The sequence below is a fragment of the Eurypyga helias genome, unplaced genomic scaffold (assembly GCF_000690775.1).
Source record: "Eurypyga helias isolate BGI_N326 unplaced genomic scaffold, ASM69077v1 scaffold39504, whole genome shotgun sequence".
In the NCBI taxonomy this organism is placed as follows: Eukaryota; Metazoa; Chordata; class Aves; order Eurypygiformes; family Eurypygidae; genus Eurypyga; species Eurypyga helias.
Window position 1 is genome coordinate 3,920 of NW_010245382.1, and position 27,495 is coordinate 31,414.

At 46.3% G+C, this 27,495-nt stretch overlaps 1 protein-coding gene across 1 annotated transcript; it reads left to right on the plus strand.

The window, feature by feature from the left end:
* Window positions 1–27,495, plus strand: XPNPEP1 (X-prolyl aminopeptidase (aminopeptidase P) 1, soluble). Its single transcript, XM_010150026.1, has 19 exons — window positions 1–127; window positions 5,787–5,850; window positions 7,574–7,678; window positions 7,977–8,069; window positions 9,004–9,147; window positions 9,530–9,625; window positions 11,830–11,911; window positions 12,873–13,083; window positions 16,613–16,702; window positions 17,996–18,046; window positions 19,210–19,268; window positions 19,914–19,991; window positions 20,518–20,589; window positions 22,296–22,356; window positions 23,182–23,251; window positions 24,451–24,624; window positions 25,477–25,553; window positions 26,245–26,343; window positions 27,367–27,495. The coding sequence occupies exons 1-19, from the start codon at window positions 11–13 to the stop codon at window positions 27,493–27,495; spliced, it is 1,872 nt and encodes a 623-aa protein (XP_010148328.1). The 5' UTR covers window positions 1–10.

Genomic DNA, 27,495 nt, shown 5'->3' on the forward strand with positions numbered 1-27,495 from the left:
AGGGAGGAAGATGAGTCCAAAAATTACAACAGAGCTGCTGAAGCAACTGCGGCAGGTGATGAAGAGTCCCAAGTATGTCCAGGAGCCTGTTCAAGCCTACATAGTGCCCTCTGGGGATGCCCACCAGGTATGTATGAATGGATGATGGGAAGATTGCACTTTCCTTCCCTGCAAAAAATAAAAGCTGGGGATGACTAAAATCATCCTTCATTCACTTGCTTTAATGCTTCTAGCATAAAAGCCTGGGTAATCTGAGAAACATCACGCTGGAAAAAATTTCTGGAGTCTGTTCAGGAGACTGAGGTTTTTATGTTCTTGCAACAAATCAGTGTGGATGTTCCACCATCAACTTCTCATCAGATTGTCTCCCGGGTCCTCATGCTGCAAAAAAGAGGCTTGCTAGGGCACTTGCTGTCCCTGTCCTGGATGTTGGGAAGAATGGATTTACTGGGGGAGTAAAAGGCATTACCTGGGCTTTAATTTCCCCATTAGTACCTCCTGATCAACACATACTCTTGAGGGAGGTGGCGAAGGATTAGTTGCAGAGCTTTCACTTTGCTTGATCCAGTTCTTGCTGGAATTTGTCCCCTGGAGGGAAGGCTAAAGCCCTCCAGATCCCATGCAGAGGGGCCTTTGGAGCAGTAGGGAAGGAACAGGCCGGAACGACACTTCCTTTTTGATGCTGCTCAGCATCACCTTGTTCTGTGCACTGAAGACAGGAGGCAAACCTGGGCCCAGGGTGGTAGCCCGTGGTGGTAACTCTTGCATGCTGCTTCCACTGTTAAGATTTCTGTGGTCCGTGACATTGTTTTTTAAACTCCTGAACTGCCTTTTACCTCCCCTGCCTGATCATAGGCTAGTTTCACTCTTCTGTTCGCTCTGGTAGGAGACGCAAGAACTGCTAAGGGTTTTTCCCTCATCAGCCATTTTCAGGAAACAAAAGACCTGAAGCTTTCCTGGCTCGCGTCCAAAGCTCCCTTTTACCCCAGGGTGCACAGGAGCAAAATGCAACTGAAACGGAACCTTTGCCCTTGACTTGGCACTGGGGTGAGCTGGGTCCAGACTTGCCTGTGCCCTGGGACCATATGTGCAGCATCGTGTTTCCTCTTGGGGGGATCCAAACTTGGGCAGGTAGAGGGAAGGCGTTTTCTGCAGCTGCTATTGTCTGCTGCATTACTGCCTCAAGCTGCCTCTGTCCATATATAACTCTGGTTTCATTTCACTAGACGTTAAAGGCTGTCATGTGAGTTGAAGAATGTGACCCTCAGGACTTCTGGGTTTTTCTGTTGCTTTCTTTTCCTTGACAGAGTGCAGTTAAGCAGAGAACCCCATGTTGCTATTTCCTGCCAGGCGAGTCGGTCAGGTTTCTCTGCAGAGCGAATCTATCTGAATGGAAACGATTACTGAAAGCTGCTGATTCTGGCGCCTCCTGACTAGCTAGTGCGGGATTTTGTCTGCGAGGTTTGGGAATTGATGCAATTTCAGGCATTGGCGGAAGTCTGTTGATCCCAGAACAGGCTTACTGATTCCAGGTAAATTGTGATGAGCCGAGATTTGCAGCTTCCCCGTGTTCCAAGCAAGGGTTTGTTTCCTGTACGCAAATAAGAACTTTACAGCCCTGCAGTCAGATTTGGCTTAGGCAGCTCCCTCCATGACTCAGAAGACTGCGGTTTGATGATACCCAAGCTTTTGGTGGCTCGAGCCGTTTCCTCCCCACAGCCCAAGCTACTTATTGCTGTCCTTGCCTCTCTGAGCTGTTCCTGAGGCTGTCCTGGGCTTCACATCAGAGGACTTGTCAACAAAGAGGGCTTTCCCTCCTGTGGTATTGAAACAGAGTTTAGACTGGTGGAAACTTTATTCCCTTCGAGGTTGCAAAGGAACCCCTGGATTGGACTGATGCTGATAGACCCTGCTGATGCAATGTGCTGACTAATTTCTCTTTGTAACACTGGGAATGTTTGAGCTCTGAGCTCTGTGATGCTTTTTCCTGCCAAGGCTAGAAGGTTTTGGTTAGATTGTTGCCAGGAGGCTTGCCACCAGTTGTATCCTTTGCTTTCCATGCTTAGTTGTGTAAGGAGCTGAAAGACGTTCAGAGCCTCTCAAACACTTACTTAGGCTCTTACTCAGGCTTAACCAAGGCTGCTAATACCTTGGATTTGTGGCTCTTGCAGCCAGCCCTGACTGTTGGCTGCTTTAATTTTTGAAACTTTTGACCCTGGTGATAAGAAGTCAGAAGAAGCAGACTTTCCTTGGGGTATTCCAAAGGCTGGTGAGAAAGGAGGGCAGTCCCAGCCCAAAGTGTACTGAAGCCTGTACAAAGACCCCTCCTTCCATTCGTGAGTGCTGGATGGATCTTGTGGCAGGAGGTGTCAAGGGATCATGGAGGGGTGAAATGCCATGCTTTTGGGAATAAGGTACCAAGGCCTTTGTGGTTTGGTTGAAAACGCCTGTCTGAGCTTTTGGTGTTGCAGGGGTAAATGCAGGATCTGTTTTCATGTTGAGTCGCCCAGTTTACATTGAATCTGGAGTTTGCCCATTTAGGAATATTCAGAGATTGGAGGAGCTTTCTTCTTGATGGCAGGGAATGTTGTTTGGATTAGAGCTTGAGTCCGGAGCCAGTCACCGCTTAACTGGGGCTGGCTTCCACCCCAAGGCCTTGACTCAGTGAAAACAAATTTGGTCAGATCTGGCTGGTCTTCCACGTCAAGGAAGCACCTGCCCAGCTGTGGCCCCCGTGTTTGGGTTGGCAGAAGTGCTGTCTTCTGCTCAGGGCTGGCTCCTCTGACACACGCTTGTTCTGAGCCGAGGAGTCGGCAGAGTTATAAAGCAAGGGACAGCTTGTGCACAGGTTGCACTGACCTGTTCCAGATCTTACTAACGGGGTTAGGTTTTTGGCAGTGAATACTGACCTCTCTCCAGGTACACAGCAGAGTTCTTTAATGGCATCAGTGTCGTAGCTCTAAGGGCAGTAAGCTGCCCTTTTCATTCCTGATCTTGGTTGACATTAGGGTAGAAGAAGCTTTAACATGTTAATGGCCCAACCATGCAGGGTCTGGTGGTAAGCCCCACTGATTTTTTTGGGGTTCTTCCTGGCTTAGCTGAAGGTTTCCGTGATGCAGCCCCCAGTGTTGTCTGCATGTCAAGGACTGACAGGTGTGGTGGAAAGCAGACGTGAAAGGCCTAAGGAGGGCCAGGTTGAAGGCCATTGGAGCTGCAAGACAAGCCCCAGGGAAATACCTTGTCTGACTGTGCTGTGGTCTGTACTTTGTGTGGCGTACGCAGGTGTTCCCCTTGTAATTTTAGCTTGTGCAAAACATGGGCTCATCTTTGCACAGTGGGGGTTGCGGCATGGAACAGAACAGGTGGGTGTGCAAGAATTCAGACTGACAGATGAATGAACCATCATCCCCTCCAGATCCCTTGTACTCCCTTTTAAAAACCCATCTGCCTCATTGTAAACTCTTAAAACTTTCCCTGGATTTGACTGTGAATGGGACAGCGTGAGGTATCTCCCACACAGTCAAGGTCTTTGTTAGTTTAGGTCAGCTTTTACCAGATATAAAACTGACAGACTTCTTTTTTCCTTTTAGATTTTTTTTTTTGTTTAATCCATTTCACTGTTCTGTGCTGTTAATGTAGGGAGCTCAGTGTAAACCCTTCCTATGAATGTGAGATTGCTTGCCTGCACAAGCTAACTAGCCTGTAATCTCTGCTGTGTTGACTGAGAGCAGGGGAAGAGAAATTGCTGGTGTTATTTGAGATGTACTTAGTGATACGATCCACAATGGGAAATTTCCATCATCCCCTTTAGGTGTCAGACCCTGGGAGATGGTGTTCCAGCTTTGAGCTGAGAAATGTAGGGGTGGGAGTTGGAGCCATCAACAGGCTGAACAGTCTTTAGGAAATGTTGAAATGGGGAATCCTCCCCAGGTCCAGCATGGCTCTGCCTTCACGTTCTGTCCTGCTGCTGTGAGACAGGCAGCCGGGCAACAGGCGCTGGATTCTCTTCCCTGAAAGCCTTTGCCCTCTCTGTCTGCTGCAGCTTCTGTTGTTATTTTAAAGGAGGTAGGTGGTGATGGTGGTGCTGTGGTGGGCTGAGGTGGATCCACCCCATCAGCTCAAGGCATGCAGAGGGCAGCATCCCATCCCGAGGTGGATATCCTGACCCCTCTGCACCCCACAGCTGCTGAGCATATGTCTGTGGGGCTGGACAGGAAGAGGCACAGGGAACTGGACTGGCTCAGAGGTGAGGGCACCCGTAGTCTCAATACACGCTCCATTTCTGGGGTGACTTTCATTAGTGGTAGGATAAAATAGAGAATTTCTTGGAAACATATCCCAGGAATCTTCCCTAGCAACCAGAAGCAAAAGCTACTCAGTCAGATCCTTTTCTGGGCCATGGGTTTTCCTGTCCCAAGGCTCAGTTTCAAAAGATCAGTGATGAATAGCAGTGGTAGCTGCTGCCTAGGTCATCTCCTGGGACAGGGGGAGGCACAGCTGTTCTGGAGGGGTTTTGACGGTGAGGTGGCTGGGACCAGAAATAAAGGATTGGTCCCAGGTGCTGTGATTTGTGCTTCTCACTCACTCCTGTGCTTTGAACCCTTTGCCTTCTTTAGATCTGTGAGGAGTAACACATCTGAGGGAGTTTTTTCTAGCAATCAGGTGATTTTAAAATAGCTCTGGGCAGAGACAGGGAAATGCAGGATCTATCACAGTAGGAACTAAAACTGCCTGAGAACTGGGCTGTGATTTCTCAGCTCAGTGCCTAAAATGTTTCCTTTGCCACAGCACAGCTGGGTGCAGAGAAACTTTATGGGCAGAGGAACACTTCAGTTTCAGACCATTTGTAAGGTACAAATCCAGGGGTTTTGCAGCTCAACCATCAGCACTGTCTGACTGGATTAAGCTGATCTGCTGAGTTGTGCTGGTTAATTAACAGGCATACTCAGCAGTTCTGACCTCCGAACTTGCCAGAATGGGATCCCATATAAATGGTGTGTGGGCCATTTCAAGGTACAGTTGTTCTTTTAATTTTAGCAGCTCCTGTGGATGTTGGGTGTCTGTGCATTCTCAGGCTCTTCTGTGAAGCTGCCAACAGATGTGTCCACAAACACAGGTTGTGGTGGGTTTGGGATGAGGACAGACTAGTAGATTTCAGTTTCTCTCACCCACCAAACCATGGTCTGTTGGTTTCTGGTGCAGTCGTGTTTTGAGCAGGCAAGGAAGTGAGAGGTTCAGCATCTAATTATAAAGGTCCTAAGGGTTAAGGTTTTTACAGTTTTACCACCTTGATGACTTTTTTTTTTTGACAGCATTGTTGTGGAAAAGAAAGTCTGGAAGGAATTTTTATAAATGCCAGTGAGGGACTTCACTGGAGATAGTGAATTTTACAGATTTTATGCGCTGATTACTCTGGTCTCCAAGATCAAGAGGTGCTTCTGGTTTCTCTTCCTTTCACATTGCAGCTTCAAAGGCAGCATTTGTTTGTTGCCCAAAGGGGAGGCTGAGTGTGAAATAAACATCTGCAAACTCTGAAGCACTTCAGTGTTTACAGGCGCTTGTGGGAGCAAAGTGCTGCAGCTTAAAAAAAAAGCCCAGTTGGACATAAATACAATATAATCACAGATGATTAAATGTTCCAGTGGAGTAGAGCCCAGGATTTTTTAACTCATTTCATTCTCTCTGTGGCATTCTTTAGGAGAAAAAGCTTATCAAAGTATTTGTCATCAGCTGATTTTTTTTTTTTCCTCTGCTGCTATAAATAATTGCTGCCTCTTGTTTTCTAGAGTGAGTACATTGCACCCTGTGATTGCAGACGGGCGTTCATCTCTGGATTTGATGGCTCTGCAGGTACCTTTCCAGAACTTGGGTTCTTGCTAATGTGCATAATACCCCTGTAAAGAAACAGTCTCATTCATGGCGTAGAGGCAGGATGGAAAAGGAAACCTATCTAGCATGTTTGGACTGTTTTCTTCCCATTTCAGCATCTGCAGAGTTATGTCTTGGCTACCCACTGGAATTATGTAATATCAGCGCAATAACAAGTTTTCAGAGAATGTTTGACCCCTGAATGAACCTCTTGAAAAGTAAAATCCTGTTAACTCTTTAATGTGGTGCTTGTAACTTACGGTCATTTCTTTTGATATGCAGCCAGTATGAACAGATTTTTACATTGCCTGTTTGGGCTGGGTGAATAGTAGATGGACTTCAACTAGCCTTTCTGTTTAAACACAGCCAGGGCCAGAAACGCTGCTTTTGGAAACTGAATGCTGTGGAAAAGTTTGCTTATCTTGCAGAGACAGGATGTTTTCTTGGCTGTAGGATAGGTCTGTGTTTCAAGAGACCTAGTTTTTACCCTAGATGTACCCTAAGCTCTGCAATTTACTCTGCTATGTGATTTTTGGAAAGTCACTTCGATCTACTGAGGTCTTTCCCCCGCTTCCCAGATAGTAAATTGTTTTAATAAATACTGCTACCTGGGTGTTCGGAGGGTCCATTCATCAGTTCCTATGAACTACTCTGGGACCTCATGTGGAAGGTGATAAATCCAGGGCTGCAGGCTGCTGTTAATGGATAACATGAATCCTGTGTTAATTTCACGCCTTCTGCATGGCCTCTTCATAACCTCCTCTCTGTTTTGGGCCCTTGTTATGCACTTGGAAGGTCTGTGTTCCCAGCCTAGCACTCAGCAAATCAGTGAGGTTTCACACAGGGACCCACCTTGTGTTTCTTGCTTCATCTTTTGAGGCTGAAGCAGCTTAAAATGAGGTTTGTGTTGAGGGAGTTTGGTAGAAGACAATAAGTTCATATTTGGAAACTCTGCTCTGCTAATCTGGGCTTCAGTTTCTGGTGACAGAGGATGCAGAGACTAAGACGACTTGGAGATTCAGTTTCTGTTTGTGCCATGGTTTGTTTTTTTTTTTCTTTGAATCGTCAGGGGAAGAGCAGCCTTGCTGAGATGTCACTGCCCCTCAGCTGTCTGCTTGCATCCCTCCCTCTGGAGTCAGTGGAATGGGACAGACACTGAAACCAGCAGAAGTTTATGTTGGTATTTCCTGTTCAGCCATCTCTGCTAGAGCTGTAATGTTTGGGAAAGGTGTGCAGCTGACAGCTGGGAGTGATACCCATGTCTCCTAGCTCAGGAACAGCTGTCTCTTGTGGATGGCCAGAGCCCAGGCTTCCTCCCCGTAAGAAGATGGGATGGAATCCAGGGATGTAGACTATCTGTTACTGTGACAACAGCCAAGTGGAGACCACAGTCTCTGTCACAGAAGGTTTAGAAAGCCCCATTTACCCAGTTCCACTGACTGGCTGAGATATGCTTAAGTTGAATTCATCAGAGGCAATTAATTCAGCTACATCTGTGTGCATATTGCCTCTGATAGAATTTGGAATGTTTTAGTGCAGGGAAACTAGTGAATATGTCCACTGAAACTGGACTAACTTCTGAACAGTGAGCAGCGCTGCCTTTTGGGGAATTGGGGTGCATTTCAAACCCTGCCCCTGCTGTCTGTGTCTCTGCATGGCAGCTGCCCACCTCTAAATCACTGCTTCTTTCTGCCATCCTGCCTAGGTACTGCCATAGTAACTGAACAGCATGCAGCCATGTGGACAGACGGACGCTACTTTCTGCAAGCTGCACATCAAATGGATAGCAACTGGACACTCATGAAAATGGGTATGCAGGAGGCTGGGGTACTGCTTCACTGATAAACAGAGATCAGTCACAGGCTGTGTGGTCGCTTTGTACCTGTTACAGCTGGGGCTGTAGGAATACCTCATCATGTAGGGGCTTAGGGACATCTTGGAGAGACTAAAGCTCCTGCTTTCGTGTCCTGTGACTCTTCTTGCCCATAGGTCTAGACATTAATTAGTGGATGTATCTGATGCATTAGCTTGGACTTTTTGGGTAGCGTGGGGGTGCTTCAGTATAACTGCTTCTTTGAACCTCTTTTTTTTTTTTTAAATTTATGGAGGTCTGAAAGATACACCGACTCAGGAGGATTGGCTAGTGAGTGTCCTCCCGGAAGGCTCGAAGGTGGGAGTGGACCCTTTCATTATTCCGGCTGGTTGGTTTTACTTTATTTTATAATTCTGGATTGGGCAACTAGATTTTGCTTCCTTGCTTCTGTGGCTAAGCTGTTGTGCGATGGTATGCAGCTAACCGTGTTACAGTCCAGATGGGGTGGTGGGTTAGACACTTATGCAAAACACGTTGGATTTTGGTTTTAGGCATGTATCATGAGTGCTCCACAACAGTGCATTGACCCCAGAACACAAGGGATGAGGACTGCTCTCTGGGCTTGCAGTGACCTTACCTGAAAAGCAGAGTCCCAGTCCACCTCCTTTTGTCTGTGCTGTGGCTTGTCATGGGCACTTCAGTACAAAGTTGCTGAATGCCTTGGCCAGCGTGTGAGCCAGAACGCCCAGGCAAAACTCATGCTGCTACTCCTGCTTGGTGGTCTCAGCATCTCTGCAGCTTTCCCAATAGGAAGCGCATTCCTGGAGAGGTACCATTTGTATCAGGTGGACGAGTATCCACCAATTCATGCTTCAGAATGTGGGGCCCAGCCCAGAGGTCACTGGTGGTGCAAGAGGAAACATTTTCTTCATTCAGATGAACTGAGGATCAGTCTCATGGCTGGGTGGAAACCCGTCTTGTCTCTCATCTAGCTTAGATCTAGCATGGTTCTGCACTAGGGTAGAGGACACCCTTTTGGCAGCCTCTGGATTGGCTTCTTCCAGTGATTTCTGTCTACTAGCTGGAGCAGATCTTCAGCTCAAGCACGAGGTTCTGTGCCTGCTGCTGGCTGTAGCAGCTGCGTTTGTGGAACTCTAATTGCAATAGCTTTTGCTTTGCTTTTTAAGGGAATGGGAAGAAGGAGAGGCTGGAAGGAAAGGAGGAGACTCAGATTCTTGAGTTTGCCCCCTGTGAACGGTGCCATTGTTGAACTGGTGTGTGTTCTTTAAAGCCATCGCTCTTGACTCTTTTCCCTTTGGCAGACCAGTGGAAGAGGATGTCTAAAGCCTTGAGAAGTGCTGGCCACGACCTTGTGCCTGTCAAAGAAAACCTGATCAATACAATCTGGACAGAGTGCCCTCAGCGTCCCTGCAAGCCTCTCATCACACTCGACCTGAGTTACACAGGTGAGAAGCTTAACTCCCAATAGACAAAGCCTGTTTCTGCTGCCCTATTGCCCCTTCCTCTTACAAAGTAGTGAGAAAAACACAACTGCGGTGCAATATGATCCACTGTGTGTCAGTCAAGGTGTTCTGACCTTAGTTAATGAGTCCTTTGTCCTCAAAACTTCAAATAACCATTTGCTAGAGGCTAGATAATTCCCAAACAAATCCATGGATGTCTGGAGGGCAGCTGATTTGAGATAGTTCATGTGAGTTACTAGAAAGGAGTGAGGAGCACAAGCACAGTGTGTTTTGGGTGTCTCCACAATCCAGTGCATCGGTCTGTGTTTACATCATCATCCCCAGTAAAGCTGGTGGCTGTAGCTTTTCATTTTGTGTTTTGCAGGGGTCAGCTGGAGAGACAAAATCGTAGCCCTCCGTTCGAAAATGGCTGAGAGGAAAGTCCTGTGGTTTGTGGTAACAGCCTTGGATGAAGTGGCTTGTAAGTCTTTGCACCTCCTTTCTCAGTTCTTCCTACAAAATAAATGTCCTTCCTGCCTTGGAAAGGAAGAACCCTGCCAGGCTGGGAGGTACTTATGACAGACAGTGTGTTTTTTAGGGGTCAGTCGACTTGTATCAAGCGCAGTGGTGGTAACAGGTCACGAACAGCGTGCCTGTATTTCTCCACAGTGCCTTACTACACCAGTGCAGCTCCCGAGTACATCTTTGGCCCAGGAAATGTAACAAATCACCACCTTTGAAAAACAGCCCAGGCAAAGGGAAAAGAAGGTTATATATATAAAGCCTGAGGCAGTTTGGAGGCAGAAAAAAAAAAAAAGACCTCTGAGATATTCTGGCTGTAAAATATCCTGATGCTGCCTCACCCTATGGGAAGATGGAGACTGTTTTCTGCTGTGGAGGCTGGGCTGTAAACAAAGCAATGTAACTTGTGGCTTTGTATACATAAGGCAAGGGTGGGGTGCATGGCACTCAGTGATATTCCTAATTGTCAGGACTTTTTAAGTCAGTCTCTACTTCCTCAGTGTTGGGCAAATCCTTTGGTTAAAACCAGTAAGTCAGGGCTCAACTTGTATTTCCTGCTTATTTCAACCCAGGGTCCCACTAAATAGTCCCCTCCATGTTTGGGGCCCCAGGATGACTAGGTCTCCACACCCTGGCTCCCAGCCCAGTGTGTGGGAAGGGAGAACGGCCAGAAACAGCAGTCGTTTCCCCAGGACTGTTGTTACTAGCGCTGTGTATCCTCCATGCAGAATCACCAGCGTGCAGACTGCTGCGGTGGGGCTGTAGGGCTGCTAATGCCTGTGCCCCGTGTCTGATCTGCAAAGGTAGAAATTGAGGTGGTGTGTTCCTCGCTCCAACACTGCTGGCGCAACGTCTCTGGCACCTGGGTGAAGCTGGCTTGCTGAGGTCCGTGGGCTCTCCTGGATCTGGGACGCTGCGCAAAGAGCTTGTTTCATGAAAGAAGTACTTCTGAGAGTGGTGAATATGACTCCTCCCTGGGGAGGCCTGTGTGAGCAGAGATTGTGTGTCTCACCTTTTCAGGCGCATCTCCAATTAAATTAATGATAAATTGGTGTCCCGAGGCGGTTGCAGATTAAATGTCTCCAGCTAAACCAAGCTCGGTTATGAATCAAGGGTTTTAAGATGGACCAGAGTAGGTCATGAGGGAAGCTTATTGCTGGGTGCCTGGTTGATTTCGGAAGTTGTCTTTAATTTTATCTAATTCAATTCCCTGTATTACACTCCAGAGAGGTTTCTGGGGATAGAAAGAGAGCCACAGAGGAGGCTGTTGCCTCCTTACTGCACTGTGAGTCAGCTGAGCAAGGCATTTTGTACCCATCCAGTAAAGAGTTCTTTGTGGCTCTTTCCTGCTTTCAAGTGACCTACTCCTTCCCTGGGGAGAATCAAACTAGATTTTTACTTTCGTGGCAGAATTTGCACAGTTTGATGAATACAGTGCTGGGTTGTGATTTAGGATATGTTGGTTCTTTTCCCAGCTGTCCTGCTGGCTAGTCTTATTGCCTTGAATAACTCATTTGGCTAATTGGATACCCTGGGGTTTTTATTTGACCCTAAAGTCAGGAGTTTGGAGATGCTGAACATCTACTTCCCCTCTGGACTTTGCCTGGAGTTGTGTGGGATAAAATCTTTGTGAAAAGAACTGAGATTATGCAGTCTGTGTCTGAGACATTGGAGGAACCCAAATGAGAGGCCTTTTTGGAGTATTTTAGTCTTGCCTGTTGTGTCTCCCTATTCCCTCAAGTATAAAAAGAAGGATTGGAATGAAATTTAACTTTAACTTTGAAGTCTTCTGGCTGTGAGAAGTGAGCTTTTATTGCATTGCACAGAGCAGGAAGGGCAAACACTACATTTTTTTTTACACATATCCTTGTCTTTTTTGCCTGTACCTGCTTCCTTCCAAGCCAGCCCTTCTTTAGAAGTCAAACCCCAATTTCCTTGCGCGATGGAAGTCTTTAAACTGCAGTTCTGGTGCCATCTCCTGGCAAAAACTTGGAATTGCTGGAAAAGCAGCAGGACGTGGGACAGCTGGGTGGGAGCTGGGCCCATGACCTGCACCCGTGACGACTAATTGCTTGACTGTGTTTTGCTAAGATTACTTTTGGCTTTCTCTAATGTTGCAAAAGATGAACCAGGACTGTGATTCTTGGCGTTCTTATTTTCCAGGGCTTTTCAACCTCCGAGGCTCTGATGTTGAGTACAATCCTGTGTTTTTTGCATACGCCGTCATAGGAATGAACACAATCAGGTGCTTGTATTCCCCTCTTCTGTTCCCCAAGATGCATTTTTCTGTGGGAGAGCTGTTCTAGCAAAGCATTTGTCTTTTCAAAATGCCTACGCTTGGGTGCTTTAATGTCCTCTCTGAGCACTTTTGTCTTCATTGTTAATTACTCTGCTCCCCTGATCAGAGCTAGAGAGGCAGCCAAGAGCTGTGCTGCGCTTCTTGGCACTTTGGCTGACTTGGTGGGTGACCTTGGGCATGATGGCTGACCCCACTGTCTGTCACCCTAAGATAACGTGGAGGGCCCTCGGAGCCCTGGGTGAAATGTGGGCAAGAACCAACGCTGGCCTGGACATTAGAAAACTTTTCTCTAATGTTATTGATAAGCCACCGCAAAGCTGCAGGGACTGTGTAGAAAAAGTTTCAGGGCTGGTTTATGACAGAAGGCTTCTTTCCTGTGACTGCCCTGAAAACGAGCTGCAGCAAATACAAGGCTTTTAGAGGCATCTCCAAGCTGCTAGCGAGATGCATCTGAGGTAAAACCTGGCTGAGTGAGTACAGATTGTACGGGAAGATTGAGCTGAACTTTCCAGTTCAGTGAAAGCAAGAATAGTGTGGTACTTAGAACAACAGTAGCTTTTCCATTTCCAGATGTTGCCCTTAAAAATTAGAGAATGGCCATTATTTGCCTCTGGTACTCTCTCCTGCTTGAAGCGCAGTGATGGGATGCAGGCATTTTGAATGTGTCATACAAACAAAAATGCTGTCGGCTCCTTTCGTCTCAGTAGGGTGGTACATCTTAGTTTCAAAGCATGATTTAAGCTGCATGAAGGCCAGGGGTTAAAACAATATGAGACAAAGTATAGGGCATAATTAACAAACTCCTTTCTCCCTGTAATGTCACTAGAATGGTTTCTCCTTCCCTCCTTTACTCCAGCCACTGTCACGTGTGGTCCCATCTCTCTGCTCTGTCTGATTTGTTTCTCAGGCTCTTCATCGATGGTGACCGTATGATGGACCCGGCTGTGAGGGAGCACTTACAGCTTGACTCCACGCTGGAGCCCGAGTTTAAAATCCAGGTGATGCCTTACGGATCTATCCTGTCGGAGCTGCAGGCTGTTGGTGCAGGCCTCTCACCCAAGGAGAAAGTGTGGCTCAGTGACAAGGCCAGCTACGCTCTGACTGAGGCCATTCCCAAGGTTAGTGGCCCTTGCAAGGAAAATACTTCTCTCCGCTCAGCGTGGTCAGAAGCACTGTTAATGAGGGCATCTGGCCTCAGCTTCCCCTTTGCAAAGTACGATGCGGTCTGGAGCTTGTGCGGAAGGGATCCAGCCGTGCTGAGGCACCGAGGGGTTGTTAATGCTGGGGTTGCTCTTGCTGGAGCTGCCCTTCCAACTCGCTAAGCCGATTTGCCCAAAGAACTGTCAGCTTAAGATAAGGCAAGTACAGTGAGAGAGGGGAGGGAGAGCGGGAGCAGGGTGAACTCGGGTCACTGTGCCCACGGCTGGAGCATCAGCCTTATGTGGACCAGCAGTAAGAGCTGGAAACTTGCAGAAACTGAAGCAAGAAAGTTGAGCAGGACTTTCAGGAGGGGGCTTGATCTGAGTGTCTGAAGCAGTTCTTATTTCAGTGGCTTAAGGGTATCAGGGAATATGTGATGTCTTGTACTGAAGACAGGAGAGACAGGGTGACAGAGTTGTTGCAGCAGGGAACCTTGTGAGGACACAGATAACCTGCAGACACTGCTTGTCCACGCAGTGTGTGCATCTGCTGAGGGACAGTTGTAGCATCACAATAATTTCTGTACAGCTGTACCTGCTGTATCTTACCCTTGTACTTGAACTTGGCACTCAGGGAGTCCTGCAGTCCACCTAATGTGCCAGTAGTCAGAAAGGAGATAACTCGGGTAAGGACACAGCAGCAACCACAGACAGATAAGCTGGTTTCCATGCACTGTGTGTACATCTCTTGTTTCCTAGAGATCACCTTCTCTGGAATGCCATCCAGTTTACAGAGATACCTAGAACCGAACAGATACTGTGAGTGAATATGGCTGGGAATCAGGAACCAGTGGATATTTTTCAGATGTTGCCTTGGAAGATGAGACCCACTGAACAGACTCTGCTTGTGCTGGGTTACTAAACAGTCCAGGCTTCCCACCTGAAAATCACAGGGCTCAGACAAAGGGGTCACTGAAGGAAGAACTAAATTGTAAAAAGTGTTTGGCTGCAAGTCTGCATTCAGCCACCACCAGGTTTCTGCCTTCACCAGGCAGGCAGAGATCTCCTGCCTGTTTCATATACTGCATGGCTGGGCTGCAGTTGCATGTATGATACAGCCCTACCCATGGCAGCAGAGCTAACTCACGGAGCCTGAAGGCTTTTCTTGTACACAGGATTTTTGAGAGGGGTCTCAGCTTTGCTCTTGGGATTTTCTTTTGGGAGACACAGGGTCTGTTTGTGTATCCCCAGGCTGCCACAATTTAATACTCACAAAAATGTCTGCTTAAACTCTTCATCTCTCATGGCCAAAATAACAGGAGCCATACATTATTTTTCTCCAGCGATGACATTCACTTATATACATTAATAGCTTCATTGCACTTGGTGCCATCAGGACAGATGGTAAAATCAACCAGATCTGGAAAGTATTGCTGCTTTCAAAGTATCCCTTTAGTATGGGATGTGACCCTCTGTGCCTTTGCACTGACCTGAGGGATATGTGCAGTTTGCCTTGTATGTTTTTTTTTTTTTCTTTTAAAAACCAACAAGACGTACCTGAGCAAGACAGTTTTTTGCCCTTGCCCAGGGTTAAATCTTCTGACATCATCAATCCATTTCTAGGTGCAAATGGCCTCTTAATGTAGAATACTGACGTTTTTCCCACTCTCTCTCTCTTTCAGGGTAGCAGAAAGCGTAGAGTCTGTGGAGCATTCAGGATAAATTGGTGTTGCTCTTTGGAATTCAGAGTAGAATACCCCTTGTGTTGTAGTTGGAGTCAGTGGACTAACACCAGTTTGGGTAAGGTGCTGTAGATGATTTATGCAGACCACCCATCTGGAGAAGTACAGCAGGTCTGACCTGGATTAAGGAATGGTGTGAGTTGTGATTACATTATTTACCCCTTTAGCACTGTAAGTTTTGACTGATGCTGAGTCATTACAGTGCTACGTGCCCTCTGTATGCAATGGGAGAGTCCCTGCCTCAAGGAGCTGTGTGCAGTAGAGAGCAGGAGAGGAAAGACTGAAATGTCTTGATTAAAACCCTCTTAAGAGTCACTGAAAGAGCCAAAGGTTCCCCAGTTGCTCATGCTGGGCATTTTTCTCCATCTCTACACCACTTTACACCAGCTGAGCAACTGGCCTGGGGTGCTTTGAAGAAACCCAGTGCTGGAAATCCATCTACTGTCTGTCTCCATCAAAGCCAAATATTGGCATTGGCAAAAATCCAGTCCATTATTAAACACAGATCTACAAACCCTTTATAGGTTTGCCTACAGCTGTGTGTAAATATGCTTTTTACAGGAGATTAATGGAACCTACCAGTATCTGTAAAAGGCAAATCTATCTAAGAATCTGACCATTGGGAAGTTTTGTCCTGACTCTGATAAAAAAGACTTTCCTAACTTTCTTGTGATTTCTTCAGTACTTTAGTTTCTGCATTATGTAGGTAAATGTCTTGCTATTTTTAAGAAATTGGAAATGGTAAGCCTGTGGGATTTGTGTGAAATTGGTCTTTGCTGATGGTCTGCCAGGCCTTTCCCATGGATTTGGGTGGTGTTTATTTGTATGTTGGTGCATTGAGAACAGGCAAATTACATGTTGCTAAGGCTGTGGTTGTGTAGGCTCCATCTCCTGATAGGTAATGGGTAGAGCAGAGAACTGTGGGGCAAAAGACTTTGCTTTTGTTCTTTCTCCTGAGGCCAAGTGTGATGAGACGTGGGCAAGTCACCTCAGTTGGTGAATTTCTGAAGTGCTCAGAACCAGTCCGCTTTCCTGCTTATCGAAGGACAGCTGGTGTTTGGGGAGTGCACGGTGGTAAGGGATCTTGTACTAGTTATTCACACAGGGCCACCCTGCCTGGGCACAGGCAAACTTTGTCTCAAAGCACTCATGCAAGCTCCTTTCAGAAGTGGACAGCATCTAAAGCTCAGCTTTGCAAAGGCCTTCTGTGTTTCTTGGGCCCACGGTGTGTTTGTCAGAGCTGCCGATCATTAGAAGTGGTGACACTCAGTGCTGGAGGTGCCAGACCCTTGGGGGGCCCTCCAGGTTCAACTCCAGGTACCTGGGCAGGGTAACCTTTGCTCCTTGCTGCCTGAGTGTAACAGCAGGCCAACAAGCCAAGGTGACTGTTTAGGTCTTTGCACTGCCTAAGTTCATCTGAGTCCCTGGGACACCTTGGCTGTCTCTGGGCCCTTCGTGTACAGCACCGACAGGAAGCCCATAGCTCAGGCATTGATATGCATGGTATTTAGGATATCCAGATCTTCACCCTCGACAAGTGGTTGACACTTCAGCTCCTTGGATTTCCCTGTGGCTGTTGTTCTTTCAGTCAGGGACCATTTCTCCTCTTATTTTCCCCAACACACTACTGCTGGTAACCAGCATCTGACAGCACTGAGGGTTGAGAGAGGCTGCTAAAGTACAAGCTGTGGCCAGGCTGAGTTATTAAACCTGTAGGATTATGTAGTCTGACTAATCCACAAGTAATCCCTGTCCTTCTGCTGCAGGCTTACCGATACCTCACCCCGTATACCCCCATCTGCATTGCAAAAGCTGTGAAGAACACATCGGAAACAGAAGGCATGAGAAGAGCACATGTAAGTGAAGCCTTGAGAGCCTCCACGCACATGGCACGAGGTTTGCTTTATGTTTAGGGGAAGAAATTACATTCTCCTTTCAGTTTTAGTATTTTGGATTAGAAAGCAAGTAAGAATTTGGATGGCAGGAGAAAAATGGTTTTCTGTCAGACATCTACTGCTGTTGGAGCAGTTTTTTTGCTTGTTTAGCATTCCCCTGGAGTGGAGAACAACAATTATAATAACATGAGGAACCAGCCCTGCTCTGTTGGAAGACCGTGCAGGCTTGCAAAGTGTTGTTTAGTGTATGGGCCCTCAAAGGGCCCTCTCCCCTTTACTCGTTCCGTTGTCTTTCTCAGTGGAGTCTTCAGATTATTATCACTTGGATAAACACAGCCTAAAGAACACAGAGAAATTCTTCGACCCATGGCAAAACACAGGCCAAGATGTTCAGAAGCAGCCAGTGTTCTCAAAGCACTCTGTTTCTGTGGCACCATCATAACACTCTGGATATAAGGCTGATTTTCCAGGAAGCTTCATATTTTCCAGCAAGGAGGCTGCCCAGGGCTGAAGTTTTCTCTTCTTTATTTCCCATTAATTTTCAAGCAGCAGTTTTCACAACAGGAGAAATGTGCCAGTTAAAGCAGAGCTGGCAATTCTGAGATCGTCCCATATTTTCTTCTCGTTTCTTGGAAACTGCTACTTTCTATTTCAATGCTTTTCTTTCCCTGCTAGTTAAGGGAAGTAAAAATACATGTAGTGAGCAGAGACGCTTTGTCACCTGAGGATGAAATTGTGCCTTGCTCTTGTACACTTGTCTCCCACTTCTTGTTCCTGCATGCTGCAAGCATGTGGAAAGAAAAGAAGGAAAATGGGGATCATCAGACAAGAGAGGAGCCAGAAGCTGTGTGACAGTGTGCCCAAGGGGCATGTTCCCCTGTCACATCACCAGATGTGTCCTGTGGTTAACTTCCACAGTCTGAAATGCAAGACCTTGTGTGTTGAAGCAAAAGAGACTTGAAAGTCATGTGTGGGGTAAAGCCAGTATTTTGCTGAGTTCTTGGTAATTTTTCATAGTAAGATGCTTCCCAGCAGTAAACCTTTATTACTGTTTATTTAATTGTCCAGATACATTCCCTGTGCTTGTATTAATTATGGGATGCAGAACCTGGAAAGACCTCTTAAATCATCTCTTAGTCTGTGTTTCTGAAACTTGCAGGTCAAATCCTTTTACATCAAAAACTGTCTGTACTGAGACTTGACAAATCTTTTTTTTCTTCTCAATTCCTTTTTTATGTGCCTATTTTAACACAGATTAAAGATGCTGTTGCCCTGTGTGAGCTCTTCAACTGGCTGGAGAAAGAGGTAGTGTATTATTTTTTTTAACTTAGAGACTTTATTGTTAGGTAAAATTCTTTGTTAGAATAAACTTTTTGATAGTCTTTATAGTGTTTTTGCTAAAGGTGGGAAAACATTTGGGGTTTTATTTGTGGTTTCTTTTTTTTTTTGGGGTGGAATTTCAATCATATTTCCATCCAAGGCTGAAAGATTTTTTTTATTTTTTAAGCATCCTCCCATTTACTTTACACAAACCCAAGCCAGAACAGGGGATAAATGACCTGAAAAGGCTTAATATAGTGTTAATACCATCTTGTGCTGGTTTGGTAGTATAAATCATGAAATAATATCCCGTTTGGTGCAATACTTTGGAATTACTCTCATGATAATCAGTGTTGTCTGTCAGTATGGACAGATTTGCCATTGATGAATGGAGAGGGTCACTCATGCCCCTGTGCGGTGAAAATGGGCTAAAGACAAATTACTCCTTTTTCGCTCTGGGTTAGAAGTGCACAGTGAAGGTGCAGAGTGCCAGGTGTTACACAGCAGCTTACTAAACTGTCCTTCTGTGCTACCGCATGCCTGAATTCATTGACTTTACCTATGGAAGCGGCTTGATGACTTCCAGAATGTGCCTTTTGACATGTTGCAGCACCTCAAGAAGTCTGCCTCAGCGGTTATGAGACCTAGCTCTTGCTTCCCTTTCCCTGTTGTCCCGTCCTGGGGAAGTTGTGACACAGGTTTTAATTCATCACATGCCTAAAGTAATATTTAAGATCCTTTGTTTTTCCTGCAACTGCTTCCATTTCTGACTTAAAAGCATAAAAATTCTGCTAATCCCATGGGTTGTTGGAGAAAACCATTTAAACATAGTGTAACCTGTCCGGGAAGAGATGTTGCCTTGTGAGATGTTACCTCTGTACTTATCTCTGTGAAGTTAATCCGGCACTAACTCTTTCCAGTTAAGCAATCTTGCTGTGACTGACCTCCTCTGCTTCCTGCTTGTCACATGCCCTGCACAATATTGCTAGGTTTGTGTTTGTCATTAGTGAGGAATGAGGACAGAAAACCTGGAAAGAGGCCACTTCAAGGCTGGGTTTCATAATGCGCTGGCAAGGCCCAGTGCATAAGCATATAGCACTTTCTTCCCTTGTCGGTGTGCTAATTCAACCTACATCTGTGCCCACTAGGTTCCTAAGGGAACAGTGACAGAAATAATCGCTGCGGACAAAGCAGAGGAGTTTCGCAGGTAAAAAATAAATCCTCTGTGAGGATGTTTGAGTGGTGTTTTTATTTTATTCTTTAGAAATCAGCTCACTTGCAGATGTATTTTACCTGAGGACAAACCATTACTACAGGGTTTATTTGAATGCTTAAAGAGTTGGGGAAGAACTGGGTCTTTTGGGAGACACAAGTCCCGGCCCACTGGATCCTATCCACTTTTGAGATGGCAATGAGGAGTATGGCAGATTAGGACACTTAAACATGAGACAGTTGCTTTCTTACCACAGAGGAGTTGATGTAAGAGTTACATTTCCTCCTCTTCTGATGGAGAATGAGCACCATTTGTAATGCGAGATACTCCCATGTGTACATCAACAGGACCTCTACAAATGCCTTTGAGTAAATAAGTAACAAAGAAGAAATTGTTCAGGACATCTCTTCCCTGGGTGGTCTGGATGGTGAATTTTCCCTTTGTAATGAAAGGGTAGAGACGGGAAACAGTTTTCCACATGGTTGGGAGGGCAGGGCTTGGATCTGTACAATTCTACCCGAGTGAGCTTGCCCAGAGGGCTTTCCAGGCTGAGGGGATGTGAAGTTGAGGCTGGGGCACTCCAGGTGCCTGGTGTACTCTTCTCGTTTGTGCTGTAGTGATCACAATCCTTTCTTTCAGCCAACAGAAAGACTTTGTTGAATTGAGTTTTGCGACCATCTCAAGTACAGGCCCAAATGGAGCCATCATTCACTACAAGTAAGAGAAACACAGCTTCTCCTTTCATTCTTCAGCAAACATAGTTGGAGTGAGCTGTCTAGCTTCTTTGTAGAGAATAATCCAGAGAGGAGATGTCACTGTTGATTGCCATCTTGCTTTATTCCACCAGAGCTTCCAGTTACTAAATAAAGATCTCTCCCTGCTGGCAGCATGCATGTATGATGATGCTGATCTGCTCAGGGGCCATAGAAAAGGGCTATTTTGGGGGTAGAAGTCTGGGAAGGGCGAGTACGAAGTGCAAACTGTTCTGAAGTGTGTCCAGGAACAGATGTTGAGGGTTTTGCTGGAAGCAATAAAGCTGTTCTCTGTACTGTAGTGCTATTTACTGTAGACAAATACACTTCTCTGTATGATCCCTGGCTCAGCATGTGTAGGATTTCCATCACTGCCACAAGAAATCAGAGCTGACACATCCAAGCTTGCCCTTAATATGGTTTCTGGACTGCAGACATGAGCTGGAGACCTTAAAACTGTGGAACAAAAAACTTTGTGTTTAACTGAACAGGCCAGTTCCTGAGACCAACAGAACGCTGTCTGTGAACGAGATCTACCTCCTGGACTCGGGAGCGCAGTACAAGTGAGTGGGATGAATGGTGCTGAACCCCCTGCCTGGTCAGCTCGCAGTTGCTGTGGCAAGCATGGCATGTGTAGTTTTGAGCACGGTGCCGTTTCACAGAGAGCTTGCTCGTCGTATCCTCTCTGGAGGGAAGTTTGTGGGGTTCTGAGTATAGCCAAGTGCTCAGTGGGTGAATGATCCATGACAGGAGGCCCTGAGCGAAGCTCAGGACAGCAGGCTAGGGCTGCTGACAAGCCTTCTCGGGTGGGGAACGAGATCCAAAGGTGGAGCTCCCATCAGAGTCCTGTTACCAGTGTGATGGTAGCCGTGCTCTGGCTGGTGGTGCATGTTTCTGTCTGCTGCAGCTCTGCTCACCTGGCACGTGGGTGTTGGAGCTGCAGGAACAGGGAGCAGCCCTGACTGCCCCGGTTTAGCCTTGGGCTGCCTGCACAGCCAAGTGAGGCACCTGCCCTGCCGGGACGTGGGCAGGATTGACTGATGATGAAGGCAGAACAAGGTGGGGCAAAGGAGCAGGACAGCACTGCCCTGTGATGGGCTTCCAGAGGGAGACTTGGAGGCAGGGTTTCTCATCATGGTGGGTGCAGGGTGTGTTTTTGGGAAGGCATCATGTCTGTTGACTCACTCAGTGCCATTCAGCAGCCTCAGTCTCTGCAGCTGTTTACTATGGAGCTCTGACTCCATGGGAAATGAAAGAAGTGATGTTTTTAACCAGTGTAAATAGCTGAGAAGAGGCTTGTTCAGAAAGATGCAGGACAGGCCTGGCTGTTCCTTTGAGATGAGCTTTGTCTTCAGAGCTGTGCCTTTTTGTTATGTCAGTTAGGAAGAGCTTTGTAAAAGAGCCATACAGACATCCTTTGATACGATTTTCTCCTCCCCTCTGATGGCCTAATTAACGATTTCCTTAGTGCCACTATGAAAAGCAGCCCTTTGAATACAATGTAAGCTGGACATCAGTGGTACTTACCACAGCACTGTGACAGGGACGCTCTGCTTGTCCCTGCTGAGAAGTTAAACCGTCAGTTCTTTGTGACCAAGGCCTGTGCGTGCTGGGGAGAAGTGTAGGCACAGGAGTGATGGTTTCAAAAGGGAAATTGTTATTTTAAGGGCCTCTGTGGTTTTGACAGCAGGCTCAAAATGATATTTGTAGAAGGAACTTGGAGCCAGTTTCTGACATCTCAAATAACCCCTACCTAAAGCCTGGATAATTTCTAGAAATCTTAGCACAAGACATCCTGAGGATGAGAAGGACACCATACTGCCTTACACTTCCATTTCCTGAGCTGGTGGCTGTCATTTGTGCAGAAGTAGGTTATTAAGCTGCTGATGAATCATCTTCTATACAAATAGACTAAATTTGACCTTCTCTGTTCTCAGTGGACAGGTACCAGTTGCTAAACTTCAAATTAGCATCATTTATATGAGCCATTTAGATTGTAATTTGTGAGGAGCTTTGGGATACGTATAGATGAAAGATAACATTTTGCATTGTAAATCATTATTGCTACATCTGGGACATGTGTGTTCAGGAATTTTTGAGATTAGGAACTGTTACATCATCAGCCTGGTGTAGCACAGAGCAGCTGACTTTACCCAATTACAAGTTCGGTTGGTGTGCTGCAGCGTGACTGGATTTTCTGTGCATTCTCGCTTTGATCTTTCTTTTTCTCGCATCCCTTTGCTTCCTGCATCTTTGTTTGTCTCTGAAGAGATGGTACCACAGATGTGACCAGGACAATGCATTTTGGCACACCATCAGCCTATGAAAAGGTAAGTTGGCATCTCAGTGTGGTTTGTGATACGACCCTTATTGCTCATTTGTTTAAGTATCTGTAACAATGTGCCCCATTGCTATATAATGTTCTATCATTTATTTAATAGTATGTGACAGCATTTTGATCAAGGCTGAAAAGGAGACTGCCAGACTTCCAAAGTATAAACTGAGTGATTTAGAGAATGACACCCTTCTATTTTAAAATGCACACCTCTCATCTGAAAAGTGATGTGTCTCCTCTAAGAAAGAATAAAACCAGTGCGCTGAGGATAAACATTACTGGCTTGTCCAGCATGGGAGTTGGGGGATTTATTTTATTGCAAAGCTTAGTGTCTAATGCAAGGCTGCAGCAGTGGTTTTGTGTCTAGTGTACCATATCATAAACCAGTCTCAGACTTACATGAAGAGGTCTGTGTTGGAAATTCAGTAGTGTAATTTTGTTTATTTTAAATTGCTTCTTTAATTAAAACTGTTTTCATCATTATAGTTCACTCAGTGATGAAAATATGCTGTAGGGTATGCTCAGGAAGTCAGACTACAGCCACAGAGAAAATCGGTCATGTAGGTCAGGTGAATCCTGCTGCTAAACCTGCAGTCTGAGTTCGTGACACGCTCTCCATAATTAGCAGAGAAAGATCTTCAGGGTAATTTAAACTCTTTTTGCTCATGGTTTGCTTTGGCATTGCCAGCCATAGGAAAACATGAACAAGTCTTTCCAGAGCCTCTGCAATTTGCTACAAGATGCAGTCTTTCCTTCCTCTCCTGGGGAAGACAAAGTTTTGCCTCTCCCTGTTTACTTATGGCACACATTTCTTTGACAGGAATGCTTCACCTATGTCCTGAAGGGACATATAGCTGTGAGTGCAGCCATCTTCCCAAATGGAACCAAAGGTAGGTTGGTGTGTTTTAACCACAGCAGTGACCTCTGAAAAACCATTAAGTGGTGTGAGAGCAACATGATGGTTGACAGGTCCAGATGTGTTAGGCAGATGCTGGTGTAACTGTGTCTGTTTCCATCACAACATTCTGGATACTCAATTACTCATGCCTTCTCTCTTGGCATCAACCAGTGCTGAAAATTCTGAGGGGGGTGGGGGAAGTCTGAAGGGTGTTCAGGGTGCTCTGGTTCTAGGGTGATAGTGACTTTCATCAGTCAGTGGCACCCTAACACATCTGTGGTCTTTCTGTGCTTGGAGGTCATCTTTATGCTTTACTCATGGCCCTATCAAAGGGAGAGGTCGCTTTCCAGCTTCAAAAGACCTGGCTATTTCTCTTCCAGTTAATGTGGAAGCTCTTTTATCAGTGAGCAGCATGGGAAAATGACACACAAAAGAGCTGTTTTGATTTTGTGCAGGAGACGCTGTGACATACATTCACCTCTGGTGAATTTGTTGCAGAGCTACTTTCTCCCTGATCAGACACCTTGCACAAAGAGGCCTCTTTTTAGAGTTTTCTCCAGTTTGCATTCTTGGATAAGTGAGGAAAAAGCAGCTGTGTAGTGGTTCGAGAAGTCCCAAGGGAAACTGGAGGCTGTCTGAACTTGGACACGGGGGCTCGGTTCATATGGAAGCAACAGAAATTCTCTCCATTCTGTTTGAAACAATCTGAAATGAGTGTCCATCCAGGCAGGAAGTCTGGCTCTTTAGTTTACCAAGTACAACCGGCAGGTCTTCTGCCTTGAGTTCACTTACTGCAGCTGCCTTTAAGGAAGGTGCTGAAATCTGAGACCAGAATTTGACCACCGGGTTCTTTCCTGAAAACCCCAGTGGTGCAAGTGGCAGTGCAGTGTTTCTGTTAAAGACCATCTATGGAAAAGCTGTGTAACAGGAGGGAGAGAGAGGGGCTCTGTAGTCGAGAAAGGGCTTGTCAGACTTGCCAAATCATCCCTGTAACTGCTAACAACCCACTGACTTGCTTTGGTTGGTGGTGGGTTGTTTTTTGAGGGTGGGGTGGGGTTTTTTTGTGTATTTGGGATTTTTCTTTTGCATGTTTTCCAGGTTTGAGCCTTCAGTGTGATTATCAGCAACTCTGAGGGACCCTGACTTGATCACGTTCTCTCTCCATATCTGTCTCTTCCCCTTGGTCTGCAGGTCACCTTCTAGATTCCTTTGCCCGCTCTGCCTTGTGGGACTGTGGTTTGGATTACCTGCACGGGACAGGACATGGAGTTGGCTCTTTCCTAAACGTACATGAGGGTCCTTGCGGTATTAGCTACAAAACCTTTGCAGATGAGCCCTTGGAGGCTGGAATGATTGTCTCTGATGGTATTTAGCATTGCTGATTCTCTCTGGTTACTAGGGGGGGGGCACCAAGCTTTTTAAGATGCAGAGGGAATAAATCTGACGATGGTGTGAAGGAAAGATGGGATCACAAATTCTGTTCCCGCCTCCTCAGTTTGTTGTATTGTCATTTAATCTCTGTAGGTAAAGCCGCTCATCTGAGCTCTTTCACCTTCCGTAAAGCATCTTTGCCGGCCTGTGTCCTGCTCTCTGCAGAGCAGATCTCAGCAGGGCTGTGCTGCTGACCAGCCCAGCTCTGGCATGCTGCCTCCCATTCTGCCGTGGAAGAGCTGGCTGTGGTACAAGGTGGACACCAGGCTTTCAGGAGCTAATCCCATCTTTGCTGAGGGCTATTTGAGGCAGCTGTTAAATCTTTACATGTCTTACTCTTCCAGCAGTAAATTAACAGCCTGCTGGGGTTTGCTGACTTCAGGGCTGCAAAGTCCTCTCAGGGGTCAGGAGAGCACTCTCTGACATAAGTGTTTTGAGGAAGGGGTTACCCACCTGCCTTTCATAAAGACAGTAGTATTTTCAGAGTTTCTGGTGTTTGGAACACATGTACTCTGTGCTCTCCCTTGACTTGCAAGGAGACTTTCGGAGCTCGAGGGCTGTCTGTCTTGTTTCTCCTTTTTTTGAGGACTTTTGCTGTCACCTTGCTCCGGGCCTCTGTGCAGATTAAGTAAAGTCAGAAATCTGTTTGCCTCTGTGGGTGCCTGATGTCAAGATTGCTTAGTGACTTCAGTGGACTAAAGCCGTGGAGGGGAAGTTTGGCTGTAGGGAGTAAGTATTTGCGCAGCGCAGCTATGTGGCTTAGTTAATTACTGTCTGTTTCTGCAGAGCCTGGGTATTATGAAGATGGGTCCTTCGGGATCCGAATAGAAAATGTTGTCCTGGTGATCCCTGCCGAAACCAAGGTGAATGCCCTGCTCAAGATGCACCTTTTCTCCAAGCTATAAAACTTAAATTACTGGAACTTGAGGTGGGGCCGTGCTGCAGACGGTTGAATCCTTCTCAATCCTCATGGTCTCCAAAACCCTGCTTTGGAGAAGACCGATTCTAAGTCTTCCTTGCTAATGGGGGCACAGAAGACAGTTCTGCTTCTGCAGAGTTTCCATAGGTTGAAATGTGTGTGAGAGTAGTTTTAAAACGTTTTCTGTCTGGATGTCAAAGACCGGAAGCATCTTTATTCAGCCCCTTGGAGCCACTGCTGTAGAGTTCGTTGATCTGCTCAAGTCGGGATTTACTTCTCTGGTAGAGAGTCCTCAGTGGCAGTAGAAACAAAACTACAGACAGATTTTGACATAATTGCCAGTCTGGCAGGGTGATGTTTTTAGAAATGCCAAAATGAAAATGACCATATAGACATCAAGCTGTGTCCTGTACAATTGTGACATGGCCTTTAAAAAGTGACCGTTGAAAGAAATAACTAAGTTTATACTGAGATTCTCTGCTTGAACTATAAGGAAGATGTTATTGTAAGTTGGTACCCTCTCATCTGAATGTTATATGGGTTTTTCTGTAGTGATGACACAAACTGAGGAATAAGCGTGGTCTGGCTGAAGCTGTTCCTAAAAACTGACAACCCTGTTTGTCTTTCTGCTGCAGTACAATTTCAAAAACAGAGGGAGCCTGACTTTTGAACCCTTAACCCTGGTTCCAATCCAGACAAAAATGATTGATGTTCATTTGCTGACACAAAAAGAGGTAAGTGAAACTGTAGGTTTGCACTGCCTTCTTTGTATGAGAACTGTCCTCTTCTGTTCACTAGAACCCCTGGCCTCTGTTCCGTTTCACAGATCCTGAGAGCAATCCTGAGCAATCTCACTTAATTTTGAACTTGATCCAGCTTCAAGTGGGAGGGTGGACTAGACGAGCTCTCCAGAGGGTCTTTTAATCTCAGTTATTCTATGATGAAGGCAGCAAGGATCCCTCTGATTATGTTGTTTTGATAGTTCCTTTGACAGGACATTTGCCACTATCATCTCTCCTCTTTTCCTACTCCTGCCTTATTTTGCTTCTGTCAGAGGATCCTGCTGTCTCCCCGGAGACTGTGACTGACTGTCCTGTGTTGTCTGTGTCTACTCGTGACCAACCCATTTGGCCACACCTCATTCTGCAGTACATACAGGCTCTGAGCAGCGTTTATTTCCTAAATAGCTTCATACTCTTAAACGTTCTGTCTAGGTCTCCCACTACCTTCACTGTGTCATGTTTCATTCGCTTTTCCTACCATACCCTTTGTTTTGCCTGAACCCATCCTCCTGTTCTGAAAGATAATCCAGTTTGCGTTTCCTGTTTCTGAAGAGGACTGTGAGGAGCGCAGAGATGTGCTGCAGGGTTACCTGCTCGGATCAGTAGGGCAGTCTGTGTCTCACAACTGCGTTGCTCACCAATTTGCAAAGCCGTTTTCGGGTCTGTGCCAAGGTAGCTAGTCTGGCTTGCTGGAGGCAGTGATTTGCAGTGGTTTTAAACACTTGTGAGCTGAACTGAGCCTTGGATCCTCTAAAAACCCATGACAAATCGCTGCAGTTCTTACCCTCATCCAATTTACAAGTCACTTCCATGTATTAGAGGTCTGTCTTTTTGGGACAGGATCCCATCCCAGCCTAACAGCTCAATCCCATGGAGTGCAAGGGCCTATGGATGTCTTTGGCAGTACATAATAACTTGTAAGGGCACCAGCTGTCCTGTGTTCACCCTGAATGTCATGCCCCTCCCTGTCTCTAGTGTAACTGGGTGAACGACTACCATCAGAAGTGCAGGGAAGTAATTGGAGCAGAACTGGAGCGGCAAGGCCGGCATGAAGCTCTTCGGTGGCTCATCCGGGAGACGGAGCCTCTCAGCAGAGTTCAGTAG

What these genes read in the sequence shown, in the direction of transcription:
- XPNPEP1 (XM_010150026.1), top strand. Translation starts at nt 11, where the DNA reads ATGAGTCCAAAAATTACAACAGAGCTGCTGAAGCAACTGCGGCAGGTG. An exon ending in GGAGCCATCATTCACTACAA is followed by an intron (nt 19,992 to 20,517) that starts GTAAGAGAAACA and finishes TTAACTGAACAG; the next exon opens with GCCAGTTCCTGAGACCAACA. An exon ending in TGGAATGATTGTCTCTGATG is followed by an intron (nt 24,625 to 25,476) that starts GTATTTAGCATT and finishes CTGTTTCTGCAG; the next exon opens with AGCCTGGGTATTATGAAGAT.